Genomic DNA, 16,168 nt, shown 5'->3' with positions numbered 1-16,168 from the left:
TGTTCTACAAATAAAATCACACACTTCATATTTTAATATCAGTAGTCTTACCTTTCTAATGCGACGGATGTGCCTTCTCTCCCCGGCCGCGGCAGCCCCCGAACTGGGGCTGGGAAGGAGGGGGGGCACCTCTGGGTCTCCCCCCGCGACGGCCGCCCCTGAGCTTGGACTGGGAAGGACGGGGGTCTCTCCCCAGCAGCCGCAGCCCTGGAGCTGGAGAAAGTTGCCTCTTTTCTCTGGCCACTGCAGCCCTGCACGTCCCAAATTCCCCCCACTCCCTCTTTTCACCCCACTGCCTCCTCCCACCTGCCCCCTATTCCCCCCCAAGGCCATCACGTCCCCTTGCATGTGCATCTCTCTCCAGGGTCCTGCACGGCTCCACTACTTAGGTGGGTGGCCCTTCAGTCTCTCATGTGCGGCCACCCAGGCGCGCACCTTAGCGCGGTGGTTTTCAAACCGTGGGTCGCGACCCAGTACTGGGTCGTGGTGGCTCTGGTCAGCATCGCCGACTGGGCCGTTAAAAGTTCCATCGGCGGTGCTGCCCGGCTAAGGCAGCCTAGTCTAGTGCCTACCTGTTCTGATACTGCCCTGCGCCCCAGAAGAGGGCAGCAGCAGGTCTGGCTCCTAGGTCGGGGGGCCACGGGGCTCCATGCACTGCCCCCACCCCGAGCACTGGCTCCGCATTCCCATTGGCTGGTTCCTGGCCAATGGGAGCTGGGGGGGGGGCAGTGCCTGTGGCTGAGTGCCATGCACCCCCAGCCCGAGCCTGCACCCCTAGTCCAGAGCCCTGACCCCCTCCTGCACCCCTGCCCCAGCCCAGAGCCCCCTCCCACACCTTGAACCCCTCATTCCCAGTGCCCCCAGAGCCTGCATCCCCAGCCCAGACCCCCTCCCGCACTCCAATCCCCTGCCCCAGCCCAGAGCCCCCTCCCTGAACCCCTCATTCCTAGCCTCACCCCACAGCCCTCACCCCAACCCTCTGTCCCAGCCCTGAGCCCCTCCCATGCCCCAAGCCCCTCATCCCCAGCTCTGTTGGATTGTGAGCATCAACAATTTTCTTCAACTGGGCCCTAGAAAAAAAGTTTGAAAACCATTGTCTTAGAGGGAACTATCTGTGGACCACTTGAATGGAGCTCGCGGACCCACAGTTGGAAAACCTCTGGGCTAGGGCTTTGCAGAATAGCTTGCCTTAGTCAATGTGTATCTTGTATACAACTGACTCATGAATTCTTTATCTACTATACGCAGGGTACAACTGTGACGTTTCCCTCAGGTGTTGTCTGGACCAGTGATCTTCTAGGCTGCTCCAATCCTTGACTCTGGGAGCCAGACTTACCCTGCTCTGCTGTGAGAACCCCCACTCCTGGGCTGTTCACACACAGCCTCTGGCACGTAAGCTGCTCCCAGCTACTTGCAAGCGAATGACACTAGCCAATATCGCCGGTCCCAGACACAACCCTAGGAACCTCTGTTTTGCAGTGCCAGTTAATGCCCGCCGGACTCTGCAAGCTTATATAGGTTTGTCAATTTAACAATGAAATTGATATGTACCAGGCTTGTTATCCCAAGGGGAGCCTCTGACACACTTCAAACCAAACGTACTCCTTCAGGTAGAATAATCAAACAGATGTATTAACTATAAAGGTAGATTTTAAGTGATTATAAGTCAAAGCACAACAAGTCAGATTTGGTCAAATGAAATAAAAGCAAAACACATTCTAAGCTGATCTTAACACTCAATGTCCTTACAAACTTAGTTGCTTCTCACCACAGGCTGGCTGGTTACTTTTCAGTCAGGCTCTCCTCTTTGATCAGCGTTTCAGTCGCTTGGTGGTGGTGTCTGTAGATGTAGGTGAAGGAGAGAGAGCATGGCAGATGTCTCTCCCTTTTATCATGTTCTTTCTTCCCTCTTGGCTTTGCCCCCCTCCTCAGTGACAGGTGAGCGTTACCTCATCGCAGTCCCAAACTGCCCAAAGGAAGGGGGTGACTCCCTCGAGGGTCTAACAGATTATTTTGTTGGTGCCCAAGCCAGTGTTCATTGTTCCTGTGAGGTTGGGCTGGGTTTGTCCCATCCATGCCCTGATGAGGTGTAAACGGCCTCTCTATTCTTGGAGAGTATTTGCATGGGCTTGCTTTAAGCCACGAGGACACATTTTCAGTCTCATAACTATCTACATGAAATTATAACCTATAACATTACTGTGACAATTACTATAACAACCATGCTCAGTGCATCATGAGCCTTTTGAAGACACCCAACATGACAAACTTTGCATTGGATACCACATCATCATTTTATAAAGATGAAGATGGGGTTGTAGGGTGTTCCCCTTGAGGTACAGAGCATCAAAACAACAAAATAGAAAATGCTAAATGTGTTCAAGGTTGTAGGGGGAAAATTATGTATTGTATTTTTGAGCTGTTAGAGAACTATGTCATCGGTTAACAGGATGGGGGGGATTTACAATTTTTTAAAATCTCTATTTAAAATTCCTTGGGTCAGGGGTATTAATGTGGCCCTGACCAAGCTGATGATAGCTCCTTTTGAGCCACTCAGTGCTTGCCGTCTTGAGCTTGCTGAATGAATGAACCTCAGGTCTTAGTGACCGATCCATTAATATATCAATTCTCCCCCTGCCCCTATTATCCACCAGTTGTCCCCCCAGCCAAGGAATTCCTCTGTCCCTGTTCCCCATCACATTTCAGCTACTCAGCCGGCTTCCTGGCACATTTCAGTGCTTCTATCCCTGCACCTCCAAACCAAGCTCCTTTTCCCCCAGGGCCTCTATAGGACGCTGGCCTGTTCAGCTTCTCCCTATCCAAATGGCTTAGGGTATATCTACACTGCCCACATTACAGTGCGGCTGCAGCTGCACTGTGATGTGGGCAGTGTAGACACGCTTTATTGCCAGGAAAGAGCTCTCCCGGTGATTAAAAAAACCCCCACCCCAAATGAGCAGTGGTAGCTTTATCAAGTGCTGTCTGTACTGGTGCTTTTCAGCGCTAACACTTTTGTCGCTCAGGAGTGTGTTTTTTCACACCCCCTAACGACTAAAGTTTTAGCGCTGAAAGTGGCAGTGTAGTAGGGTGACCAGATGTCTTGATTTTATAAGGACAGTCCCAATATTTGGGGCTTTTTTTTAATATGGGCTCCTACTACCCCCCATCCCTTGTCCCGATTTTTCACACTTACTATCTGGTCACCCTACAGCAGTGGTTCCCAAACTTGGGTTCGCACAATGTTACAGGGGGATTGACAGAAAATTTTCCTTAATGGTGGCCAGAGGACCCCAGGCATGGGACGCAGCAGGTGTGACCCAGTTGCAGAGCAGACAGCCGAGCCCTGTGGAGCGCTGAGTGGGTAGCCGAGCTCCAGTCAGCGTGGGGCCGGGCAGTTGGGGCTGGCAACCCAAGCCCCAGCAGTCAGCACGGGCCAGCAGCCCGAGCCCCGTGGAGTGTGGAGCTGGCAGCCCAGACCCCAGTGTGGGGCTAGCAGCCTCAGCCCCATCGCGGGCAGGGAGGCAGCTGGGACCCCTTGGCAGACAGGAAGTTGGGTGGCATGAGGGACAGATTGAGCAGGGGCCACGCTGCACATGGAGGGGGGGGTCCAGGCTAATTTGTCCCTCGCGGGGCACCCTCCTAGGGATGGCCCTGGTGGTGGAAGAAAAGGTGTTTGCGCACCAAACCAGCCGGAACCTGGTAGTAGTCAATGTAGCAGTGTTCAGGTGCCTCACTAATTCGATACTAAGTCATTTTCTCTAGAGTGCTGTTTTGCTTCAGTGAGAGGTGAATGAATGTTAGCATCACACTGAGGAGATTTAAACTTAAATCCCTGGAAATATTCATTTTTAGGAGGGCGTTCACGAGATTTCACAAAGGGGTCCCCGGATTGTTAAAGTTTGGAAACCACTGCCCTACAGTGTAGACACAGCCTTAGTTACACTTCCAGGAACACCGCTCTGGCAGTGGCCTATGCCGCTGTTCTGTCCCAAAAAACAGCAGGCAGGAGAGAAGCTAGGAGGCAGGAAGCAGCCCCAGGAGGGAAGGAGCCCTGGCCCGCCTGATGTTTCCCACCTCACCCAGGAGAGCAGCCCTCAGCAGCTAGAGGGGACAGAATTGCTGGCCAAAGGCAGGAGAGTGGGACTCAGCCAATAGGGTGACCAGATGTCTCAATTTTATAGGGACAGTCCTGATATTTGGGGCTTTTTTTTATATGGGCTCCTATTACCCCCCACCCCCGTCCCGATTTTTCACACTTGATGTCTGGTCACCCTATCGGCAAATGAATCGGTCTGGTAGCCTCAAGCTGGAAGGAGTGCAGGGAGGTACTGCTGGGCTCCTGTCCAGATGTGTGAACAAAGGGGGCGGAGCAAGGGCAAAGAACAGGGAAGGGCGGGGCGATTGGGGCCCGCGCCGCGCTCAGGGTCTCTGCGCCTATTGGTGGGCTGATCGGAAAGACTCCACCCACGCGTAGGGGAACGGCCAATAGAGGAGAGCGATGCGCTGTTCTCGCGAGAGTTGAGCTGAAGCTGGCAGCGCCATCTTGAAGTCGGGAGAGGCCGTGTCCCTTTTCTGCTCCTAGGGGCTAATAGCAAAGGGGATGGGGGCCGGGCAGTGACTGAGTTAGCTGGGTCCCTGCGCTCCTCTTCTGTGGGTGCTGGAGCGGAGCAGGTGGCCGCCGGCGGGGGAGAATGGTGCAGTCCTGCTCCGCCTACCGCTGCCGGAACCGATACGACAAAGAGAAGCCTATCTCCTTCCACAAGTGAGGACGGGGCAGGAGCGCGCCTGCGCGGGGCGGGGGCGCGCCACGGCGGGGGGAGGGGCCATGCCCAGGGTGCGCGCTGGGGGCGCGGGGAGTAACCGTCATTGGCGAGCAGCCCAGAGCGCGTGCGCACCGGCCGTTGGGGGAGCGCGCTCACCCAGGGGGAGTCCTGCGCAAGTGGGCCTGTCCCAGTTACTCCTCCCGCGTGGGGGGAGGGGTTCCTGAGGGGAGGCCGGCTGTGCCCGGCGCTGTACAGACAGCCTGCCCCATTCCTCCTGGGGAGCGGGACGGATCTGCCCTGGCACCCTGGGCCACGTGCCTGTTTGGTGCCTGGAGCAGGCAGCCCTGGTGCCTGGCGTGGGCCGGCCAGCTCAGTGGCACGGCCTAGCCCACAGGGGGATGTAAACACTGGGCAAGTGAGGGGCTGCGCCAGCCCGCCCATCACCGGGTCTGGCTCCAGGCATCTGCACCACTTGGGTGGAGCTTCGTAGGAGAGCTTGCAAAGGAGCCGGAGGCTTCTTCACACTTTGCAGGTGTCCTGTGAACATGCCTGGTTGAGGCCTCGCGCTCTGTATTGAAATCCTCATTGCCACTTGCTCGTTGGGCGGCCTGAGGGTGGCCTGGCTTTTTCAGTTTCCCCCGAATAAAGCAAAAACCTGCCCCTGGGCTCTGCCCTGTCAGCTGATCCATGAAGGTGACCCCTTGTGCCTCCCCATTGCCCCCCCTATGCCCAGCAAGGAGATGACTGTGTTTATCAGCTTGCAAAATCAGGCCCTAAGCAATGGTGCTGAACATAGCAGTATGGGGGGGGGGGGGGAGGCTTTTTGTTCCTTGTTTATATTGCAGCTAACACTGGGGGTCCTGGTCCGTGACTAGTGTTTCTAGATGCTACACCAATACCTTGTCTTAAGTGGCTTATAAATGTCTACAGTGCTATTGCTTTTTTTAGAAAGCCTTGAAATGGAGCTGAAGGTCCATTTCATTTGCAGGTTTCCTCTCACGAGACCTGATCTCTGCAAAAAATGGGAAGCTGCTGTTAAAAGAAAAAACTTCAAACCAACAAAGTATAGCAGCATTTGTTCAGAACACTTTACTCCAGATTGCTTTAAAAGAGAGTGCAACAACAAGCTACTGAAAGAAAATGCTGTGCCCACAATATTTTGTTACACTGAACCCAGTGAGAAGGTAAAGGTAAACATGAAAACTCTTTCTTATAATACATACTTTAATTTATGTATACATTGTCAAATACTGCAGTATAAGTATATATTTTTTTAAAATGCAAAGAAGGGAGAGAAGCAGTGTTAAGGAGATAGGGATTTAAGTCTGATCTGCTCTCTGCACATGTGCAGAAATAGACGGAGAACTTAGAAGGGTCCCGAGACATATAGAAGAGAGGTATGGTAACAACTAGAAATGCTCAGCTGTTTTTATGAAGCTATATGGAAAGTTTCCATTAAGAGCAAGTGGTCTTGTGGTTCCACACAATCACCACCTGAGAGCTGAGCCAGTTGGCACTCGGGAAAGGGTTATAAATATGTGAATTGGAGTCATTAGCTGATTGATACAGGGCCAAAGAGCTGTTTCTGATATGAAGGCTGTGTTCCAATACTTGTCTCACTTCGGATACAGGTATAGGTTCCCTATCTTGCTAGAAACCAATGCGTCAAGGTGGGTGAGGTACTATCTTTTATTGGACCAACTTCAGTTGGTGAGAGAGACAAGCTTTCAAGGTGGAACAGGTAGTTTAGCATAAGTAGTTAACCTATATTTCAAGAGACCATTTAAGGTGAAGTAGCCTGTTAACATGTCTCCAGTGCGCTAAATGTCCCAATAACAACTATGTGGGTGAAATGAGACAATCACTGCACACTTGAATGAACCCATACAGAAAACTGATAAATGACAAAAACACCGTATCACCTGTAACACTTTTCACAAAGAGATCACTTTATATCTGACCTCTCGGTCCCCATCCTCAATGGTCCCTTGAAAATACACCTCGACCCGATATAATGCGACCCGATAAATATGAATTTGGATATAATGTGGTAAAGCAGTGCTCCAGGGCGGGCAGGGCTGCGCAGTCCGGTGGATCAAAGCAAGTTCGAAATAACACGGTTTCACCTATAAGGCAGTAAGATTTTTTGGCTCCCGAGGACAGCGTTATATCAGGGTAGAGGTGTATGTGTTAACTACTTAAGCTAAACGATCTGTTCCACCTTGTATTTAGCTGTGACAGGGAATGAGTACATTTCCCAGACCTGAAGAAGAGCTCCGTGTAAGCTCAAAACCTAGTCTCTTTCATCAACTGAAGTAGGTCCAATAAAAGATATTACCTCACCCACCTTGTCTCTCTAATATCCCGGGACCAATGTGGCTACAACAACTCTACATAGATACCAATTAAGCAGTCAACTATTAGCTCAGGGACTGGAATTAGCTGCTGACTGCAAGAATCTTGGAACTGCTGTTTTTGCTTAGGAGATTCTCATGTGTTTTGGAGGGAACTGAGAGAGGCTGCCCTTCTCACGCTCTGGAGAATCCAGGTGACACAGGCATATTTTGAAGCCATATTAGAAAGTGAGAAGATGTGAAGGCAGTGTGTATATGTGTTAAAGTGTACAAGAGTGTATGTTCTGTTGCAGACTTACACTGAAATGTATGTGAAGAAACCAAGGTGTGGGGGAGATAACTCTCGATAGGTATCCTTTTTAGGTGACAGATCTGAAGTACTGTCCCACATTGATGCATCAATAGGATTTTAGAACAAATTGATAAATTAAACAGTAATACGTCACCAGGACCAGATGGTATTCACCCAAAAGTTCTGAAGGAAGTAATACAAAATTACAGAACTACTAACTATAGTATGTAACTGATTGCTGAAACAAGCCTCTGTACTAGATGACCGGAGGATAGCTAATGTAAGACCAATTTTTAAAACACTCTCCAAAGACAATCCTGGCAATTATAGGCTGGTGAGCCTAACTTCAGTAACAGGCAAATTGGTAGAAACTATAGTAAAGAACAGAATTATCAGGTGCACAGATAAACATGTTTTGTTGGGGAACAGTCCATATGGCTTTTGTAGAGGGAAGTTATGCTTCACCAATCTATTAGAATTGTTTGAGGGTGTCAACCAGCATCTGTATAAGGGTGATCCAGGTGATGTAGAGTACTTGTATTTTCAGAAAGTCTTTGACAAGAGCCTTTAGTGAGGGACCTTAAGGAAACACAATAGTCCTGGAATAACAGGACTCTTATGGATCAATAACTGGTTAAAAGATAAGAAATAAAGGGTCCATTTTCACCGTGGCGAGAGGTTCTGCCAGGAGCGGTCCTGTTCAACATATTCATTAATGATGTGGAAAATGGAGTGAACAGTGAAATGGCAACATTTGCAATTGCTACGTATTCATTCAAAATAGCTAAGTCCGAAGCTGACTGCAGTTACAAAGGGATCTCACAAAACTGAACAACAAACAGGCAGATGAAATTCAACACTGATAAGTGCAAAGTAATGCACACTGGAAAAATAATTCCATCTACACATATATAATGGGATATCTAATTGAGCTGTTAGCACTGGAGAAAGAGACCTTGGAAAACCTCTGAAAACTTCAGCTCAACGTGCAGCAGCAGTCAAAAAGGGTAACAGAATGTTAGTAAATATTTGGAAGGGGATAGAAAATAAGACAGAAAATAGGATGTCACTATATTAAATCCCTGGTTTATCTGCACCTTGAATTCTGTGTCCAGTTTTGGATTCCCCATCTCAAAAAGGATATAGTGGAATGAAAAAGGTTCAGAGAAGGGCAACAAAAATGATCAAGGGTATGGAACAGCTTACATACAAGGAGATACTAAAAAGATTAAGGCTGTTCAGTTTAGAAAAGAGATGACTAAGGGGTGATGTGACAGAGGTCGGTATAATCATGAATGGTGTGGAAAAATGAATAGAGAGGTTTTATTTACCCTTTCCCACAATACAAAAACCGGGGGTTACCCGATTAAATTAATAGGTAGCAGGTTTAATACAAACAAGGGGAAGTACTTTTTCACACAACACATAATTAACCTGTGGAACTCATTGCCATGGGATGTTGTGATGGCCAAAAGTATAACTGGGTTCAAAAAGAACTAGCCAAGATGGCTGGGGAAGCAACCCCATGCTTGAGATGACCCTAACCCTCAGATTGCCAGAAGCTGGGAGGGAAAGACAGAGATGGATCCCTCTAACTGTTCTGTACACTCCCCCAGAAGCTCTGGTACTGGCCACTGTTGGAGACAGCATACTGGGGTAGATGGCATTGACCTGACCCAGTGTGGCTGTTCTTATGTTTTTAAGTGAGGAAGTCTATATAAGGATCACCAAAAGGTTTACTGCCTAATAGTTTATTTAATAAGTTCTTCAAAAGTATTCCTAATACTTTTTGCAAATGTCTGTATGCATATTAATTGTTCTCTAAGGAATTGTAGAGCACTCTCTGCTGTTTATTAGGGCTGTCGATTAATCAAGTTAACTCGCGTGATTAACTAAAAAAAAAATTTATCTCAATTAATCACAGTTTTAATCGCACTGTTAAACAATAGAATACCAATTGAAATGTATTAAGTTTTTGGCTGTTTTTCTACAGTTTCAAATATATTGATTTCACTTTCAACACAGAATACAAAGTGTACAGTGCTCACTTTATATTTTTATTACAAATATTTGTACTGTAAAAATGATAAAGAAATACTATTTCAATTCACCTCATACAAGTACTGTAGTTCAATCTCTTTATCGTGAAAGTGCAACTTACAAATGTAGTTTGGTTTTTTTGGTTGTATAACTGCACTCAAAAACAAAACAATGTAAAACTTTATAGCTTACAAGTCCATTCAGTCCTACTTCTTGTTCCGCTAAGATGAACAAGTTTGTTTACGTTTATGGGAGATAGTGCTGCCCGCTTCTTATTTGCAATGTCACCAGAAAGTGAGAACAGGCGTTCGCATGGCACTTTTGTAGCCCGCATTGCAAGGTATTTGTGTGTCAGATATAGTAAACATTCCTATGCTTCGGCCACCGTGCCAGAGGACATGCTTCCATGCTGTTGGATCTCATTAAAAAAAGTGCGTTAACTAAATTTGTGAGTGAACTTGGTGCGGGAGAATTGTATGCCTCCTGCTCTATTTTACCCACATTCTGCCATATATTTCATGTAATAGCAGTCTCGGATGATGACCCAGCACATGTTTGTTTTAAGAACACTTTCACTGCAGATTTCACAAAACACAAAGAAGCTACCAATGTGAGATTTCTAAAGCTAGCTACAGCACTCGACCCAAGGTTTAAGAATCCGAAGTGCCATCCAAAATCTGAGAGGGATGAGATGTGGAGCGTTCATTCAGACGTCTTAAAAGAGCAACACTCCGACTTATAGGCTCTAAACTTTTAGATTGTTTTACTTTTGAACGCAGTAATTTTTTGGACATAATTCTACATTTGTAAATTCAACTTTCATGATAAAGAGATTGCACTACAGTACTTGTATTAGGCAAATTGAAAAATACTATTTCTTTTGTTTTTACGGTGCAAATATTTAATAAAAAAATAAAGTGAGCACTGTACATTTTATATTGTGTGCTGTAATTGAAATCAATATATTTGAAAATGTAGAAAACAGCCAAAAATATTTAAATAAATGGTATTCTATTATTCTTTAACAGTGTGATTATTGATAGCTCTACTGTTTATTAATTCCTACATTCAGGGTTTTTGATCCCATAGCTCTAAGGTTGAACTCTTCTATCTTTTCAGAAAAGATGAGCCTATGCTGGCCTATGCTTTAGCAGAGAGGTAAAATGAAGTGCAAGAAAAAGTGGAGTGTAATAGAAGTATACATAATATTACCTCTGCATTTCCTACTCCCCACCCCTCACACACCTTGTCTGTTACATACGCAGTGTTACTGCCTCCAAACATCAAATGTAGCTCCTCCTGACAGAGCACATGTGTTTTTTCTTCATTGCACCACCGCGTGACATATCCAGGCTCTACCCTTGGGACTAGAGCGGGTTATTCAATTCTTCCCCTTCGGCACACTGAGTGCACGGAACAGGAGTGATTTGGAGGATTCCTAGCTTCTATAAGGGAGATAAAACATGCACCAATAAGTCTCTTTTTTCTTGCTCCTTTGAGAAGGGAACAGAAAGGATGGTGAGAATAGCAGAAGAACAGCAGAAAAAGCTCAAAGAGATATGGGGGGATGACAGAGGGGAAAAAGATGGGGAGAGAGGCACACAGGAGAGTAGGAAAATTAAAGAAAATAGCCTGGAAATAAAGAGGGAATGTAAGTGGAAAATGGAAGGCAGCTAGTAAGAAAGACAGACAGACACAGCATGTGCAAGAAAAGATGAGCAACTTTCAGGTAAATACTCTTTATTTATACTTTCTTCTTTGATTGTGTTTCCCTGATAGAAAAGATGAGTATGGTGGGAGCCAAATTAGACACAAGAGAAAGGGTGAGATGGAGAATATTCTAACCAAGTTGCTGCCCATGCCACAGGACAAATATATTAGGATCAGTGGCAGTTCAGATTCCTGCATCTGGCCACTGTGCCTCAACCCATGTGGATGGATCACTTCTAGGGAGCAGAGTGTAATTCTCTCTCTGCTCATTCGTTCCTTGCCCCCTCTTTTTGTACTGTTAGTAAGGATGCCTGTTAGTGTCAGTTGTGGAGGTGGATTTGGCGATGTGCACAGCTGTTCACTCCGAGCTGTTTTGATATTACCAGCTCATTTGCAGCAGTTTTAAAATGACCATAGATAGTGGTAACTTACTCCCAGAGCAGGGTTCAGATTGATTATCTTGATGTAAAAAGCTGTGTAATACTGTTTATTTTAATACCTGTTGCCGTTTTTCCTGGTAGGATCTTTGGAACAAAAACTTAATTGGGTATAAGAAATGCTTTGAATTCGCCCATAATACGTCAGTGATGGATTACCAAGGGAGAAGGCCACGTATACTGAGAGGGAGATCTTTTATGAAAGATGCCATGTGCCATCAGCCAAAAGGGGGAAGACTAGAATTGGAGGATACCAATTTCTGCAAGTCTAGTTGTCTGGCGATTGTCCCGAGTGCTCCTAAGGAGGGTGAATTGCTCACTGAGAGACATGCTTTCCCCTTCCTCTTTCCCTTGCCATCTTCCCCACAAAGGGGGCTCTGAGAATTACGGTTGACTAGTACAAGTTTGACCTGGTCAAAATGTTTGACATCTTCATGTGTGAGGCTAAAAGATACATTGTGACAAAAACATAGGTTCATTTTATCTGAGGCACACAACTGGGATTGTCAGATTGAGGTTGTGCTAATGTATACGGATCGATTATACATGGGCACCTACAAGAAACTTTAAATCAACACTGGAAGCAAAACTGACTTTCCAGTTACTCTGCTTAGTATCATAGTCTATGCAGGAGCAATGTCTAGGCAGTAGATTAAAAACAGATACTAAATTGCTTGGCTAGGATGTCTTGGATAGTGCTGTATTTCCATGGTCTTTTACACCTATATATTAGATCTAGCTCGATCGCTCAGGGCTGTGAAACATTTTGCACCCTGACAGGTAAATCTGATCCTCACTGTAGACAGAGCTAGGTTGGCAGAAGAATTCTTTGTGGCTATTACTTCTTGGAGGGGTGGATTATCTACATCGATGGCAAAACCTCTTCTGTCGATGTAGGAAGCATCTACGCTACTTATGTAGTATAAACATGCCAAATCCTCAGAGCACAAGGTTCTAGGGGTAACAGGTTATGTAATCTACAAGTACTTGGGTGAAGAATATAGCATCTCTGTCTCTGACACTGTTAATGCCATTAAATGCATTGAGACCATCAAAGCAGACAGTTACAAAATTGACTTCTAGGTCAATGCATCTTTCACCGAGAAGTTCTTAGCTGTTTTTGCTAGATACTGGATATGCTTACTGTTGTGTTTCAAGAGCACTGTTTCATGTGAGTCCAAGCAGATGCAATTCTGAATGCTCTCTATATCTTTGGGGCAGAAAGGATTTAAGTCTTCCCTCTGTTCATTACCTGTTTTGGGGGGACTTGGGCTAGGTAAGTACACTAAGTGTATCTAGGTCAAAGTGGGTGAATGAGTTCTTGCAGCTGATAACCCTTCAACCGTGTGGTGGAGTTAAAGACTGGACAGTTCATAATTTTATAAGTGTTTTGACAAAGTCTTCAGAAGTGACTAGAGATTTTGGTTGCCTCAATTTCTAGGTGTCCAACTTGAGACTTTTAAGCAGGTGGGTGTTCAGCATTTCTGAAAGCTTTTAGGGTGGCTCAAACGAAGCATTGAAAACTGAGGTCCCCCAAATCCCAATCGCTTTTGAAAATGTAGGCCATCAAACTTCACGAACAGAATTAATGCTAAAAAGGGGGGTGCTTATCACCTTCATTTACTAATTTCAGCCATGCGTAGTGCATTGTCAGCTGGGTGCTGCAACTGTCGCATACAGATTAATGTGGCAATTAGAATGCTGTTCACAAAACAGATTAAAATGTACTTTCTGTCTTGCTGTTTTAGACTGAAGAATTTACAGAGCAACCCGAAGATCTGTCTGCCGCACCACCACCCCCTCCACCACCCCCTACTCTGCTACCACCTGCCCCACCGCAGCCTTCCTTTCCTTTGTCTCAAATAGATGCAAGATTGGTAGATCCAAGTATTGGATTATTAATGCCTCCTCTCCAGACCCCTAATAATCTTGCCGTTTTCTGTGATCACAACTATACTGTAGAGGATACAGTACATCAAAGAAAGAGAATTCAGCAGCTGGAGGAACAAGTTGAAAAACTGCGAAAGAAGCTCAAGACAGCGCAGCAGCGATGCAGACGTCAGGAAAGACAGATTGAAAAACTGCGAGAGATCGTTCAGTTTCAGAAGGAAAAAGACATAGTGGCAGGAAAAGGCTATGTGATTCTACCTAATGACTATTTTGAAATCGTGGAAGTACCTGCATAAAAACATTGACGTTCATTTTAAAGGGGCAGTGCCAAATAGCCTCTTCAGATTAACACAGAAGTTCAGTTTAAAAACGAATGCTCTCTAATTGTGTGTAAAACCATTCTAAAAATAATAAAGAAGCTATAAAATACTCAATAGAGCACAGTTTGTTTGTTCATTGTCATTGCAACTGTTAACACTTTTAATTAGGCTTGGCAGAATTCGACTTTTTTGGTAATATTGATGGAAAATATCAATGTTTGTTTGTTTTTAAGGTTTTTTGTTGATAATTTAAATCAGGCCTGCACAACTCGTAAAGCGGCGAGGGCCATATTGCTCCAAAGAAAACAGCTGAGGGCCGAAACCCCCGAGCACTGCCAACCCCCCCCAGCACCACCCAGCCTCCCCCCCCCGAAACAACACACACACCCTATGCCACCCGCCCCACGGAAACAACCCCCCCAGCACTGCCGAAACACAACACCCCTGCCCCCCCCCCCAGCGCCACCTGCCCTGCGGAAACAAACCCTCCTTCCCCAGCGCCACCCCACCGAAACAGTATTGAACCTCGGTAATTTGTTATAGCGGGCCCCTAAGGTAGTATAATTAAGGTAAAAGAAAAATGTCTTTTTGCTAGAAGTAGAATAAGATCTTCCCCCCACTTTGTAATCAATTGCCCTGTTGAATGAATGAGGTGTGAATGAGGAAGGTGTGGAAGGCAGGCACCTCCAGACAGCTGCAACCCTTGGAGAGGGCAGGGCCAGCTCTAGGATTTTTGCCGCCCCAAGCAAAAAAATTTTTGGCCGCCCCTCTCCCCCTTTTTTTTCCATGCCCGTCTGCCTCTGGCCCTGCCCCAACTCCACCCCTTCTGAACTCCTTCCCCAAATCCCCAGCCCCGCCTCCTCCCCCGGCGTGCCGCATTTCTCCCTCACCATTGCTTCCTGCGGGCCCCCCGCGACCTCCCACCCTAGCTCACCTCCGCTCCGCCTCCTCCCCAGGCGTGCTGCCGCTCCGCTTTCTCCCCCCTCCCTCTCAGACGAGGGAGGGCGGAGAAGCGGAGCAGCGGCGCGTTCCGGGAAGCAGGCAGAGAGGAGGTGAGCTAAGGTCGGGGGGTACAGGAAGTAACGGGGGTAGAGGAACCCCCTCCTTCACCCGCCGCTTACCTACTCACCTCCCCCACGGGCCACACAGTGAGCCCACCTACTCAACCCCCGCGGGCCGCACAGTGAGCCCACGTGGGCTGCGTGTTGTGCAGGCCTGATTTAAATGTTCACTCCTGTGCAAACTTATGGGGCGGAGTCAGATAATTGTTTAATGACAGTAGATAAAGCTTTAATTTTTTTTGAGTTGCAGTAGAACTGTTAAAACACAAATTGTCAACATTACATGTCAAAATATACAAAGTAAATGTCCTTAAATCACTAATAAATTCTCAAGCAGTAATTTTGATTGACGGAAATATTTTTGCATTCATTTATATGAAATTGTCATTTACTGACATTTACCAATGAAAATCTAATCCTTCCATGTTTAGTTTTAATAAACTGGAAAAATGTTTTACAAATACATCTCACAATTAGAATCTACATTTGGTTTTTTAAATCTGCCATGCTTTTAATAGGGGGAGGATGCAGGTTAAACAAGTATAAAATGTATAACAGAGTTTTGGCCTGGGAGTTGGGTGGGCAAAGAGTATCTCAGCTGAGAGTGAAGACTATTGGGGGGCAAGATTTTCAAAAACATTTCTTATCTGCCTCACTTTGTTCCCACTTCCAGAGTCTTCAGTGGGAACAGAGGCACTTTTGAAAATCCCACCTGTCTTTTATTCTGTGCGTATTGCAGGGTGGGATAACTTTCTAACCTCAAACTAATGATCCTCTGCACGTTCTATTGTCAGAGCATTGTATAAACACCAATCGAACATCACTCCAGTGAGGTAGAGAAAGTGTATAGTTCGCCCCATGAAATGCACCCCAGGTATGTACATCTCTTCCTTTGGAAAGCCTCAGGGGAGGATGGAAATATGTCAAAATATCCGACTCTGAAGCTGTAGCTATTGGGAGAGGAAGCAGGTGGAGCGCTGCATTGGAAGTTCCATCCAACCCCTGTTAGGCTGGGTTTCTGCTAAGAATGGGGTCAGGAAGGGCAGCAGGCTGCTGAGAGTGGCTGTTTCTCAGCACTGCCTCTGATAAGCCACAGTCTCTAATGCAGGGAGCCAGGTGCAGAGGGGTGAGAGCGCTTTGTGGAAGGTGGGACTATACCATGTTGTCTCTGTTCCCTCCTGTGGTGGAGGTGTCGGGTGCTTTGCTCCCATATGGTCTAAAACAGAGGGGAGCACAGATCTCGGTATTATCCCCTTTTTACAAACGGGTAATCTGAGACAGGTTTCGACTAAAACTTTCAA

General features: G+C 46.5%; 1 protein-coding gene across 2 annotated transcripts; it reads left to right on the top strand.

The window, feature by feature from the left end:
• Positions 1-4,459: 4,459 nt before the first annotated feature.
• Positions 4,460-13,913, top strand: THAP1 (THAP domain containing 1). 2 transcript variants are annotated; one of them, XM_005278886.5, is made up of 3 exons: positions 4,460-4,762; positions 5,752-5,947; positions 13,345-13,913. In XM_005278886.5, exons 1-3 carry the CDS (start codon positions 4,692-4,694, stop codon positions 13,780-13,782), a joined length of 705 nt encoding a protein of 234 aa, XP_005278943.1. In that variant the 5' UTR covers positions 4,460-4,691; the 3' UTR covers positions 13,783-13,913. The 2 variants fall into 2 exon arrangements, with proteins under 2 accessions (XP_005278943.1, XP_005278942.1); XM_005278885.5 differs by having other exon boundaries at positions 4,467-4,762; positions 5,752-5,953.
• The last annotated feature ends 2,255 nt before the right edge of the window (positions 13,914-16,168 follow it).

The sequence above is a fragment of the Chrysemys picta genome, chromosome 6 (genome assembly GCF_011386835.1).
Source record: "Chrysemys picta bellii isolate R12L10 chromosome 6, ASM1138683v2, whole genome shotgun sequence".
Taxonomy (NCBI): Eukaryota; Metazoa; Chordata; order Testudines; family Emydidae; genus Chrysemys; species Chrysemys picta.
This window is presented reverse-complemented; position numbering and strand designations above follow the sequence as displayed.

What these genes read in the sequence shown, in the direction of transcription:
- THAP1 (XM_005278885.5), top strand. Translation starts at nt 4,692, where the DNA reads ATGGTGCAGTCCTGCTCCGCCTACCGCTGCCGGAACCGATACGACAAA. An exon ending in AAGCCTATCTCCTTCCACAA is followed by an intron (nt 4,763 to 5,751) that starts GTGAGGACGGGG and finishes TTTCATTTGCAG; the next exon opens with GTTTCCTCTCACGAGACCTG. An exon ending in AACCCAGTGAGAAGGTAAAG is followed by an intron (nt 5,954 to 13,344) that starts GTAAACATGAAA and finishes TTGCTGTTTTAG; the next exon opens with ACTGAAGAATTTACAGAGCA.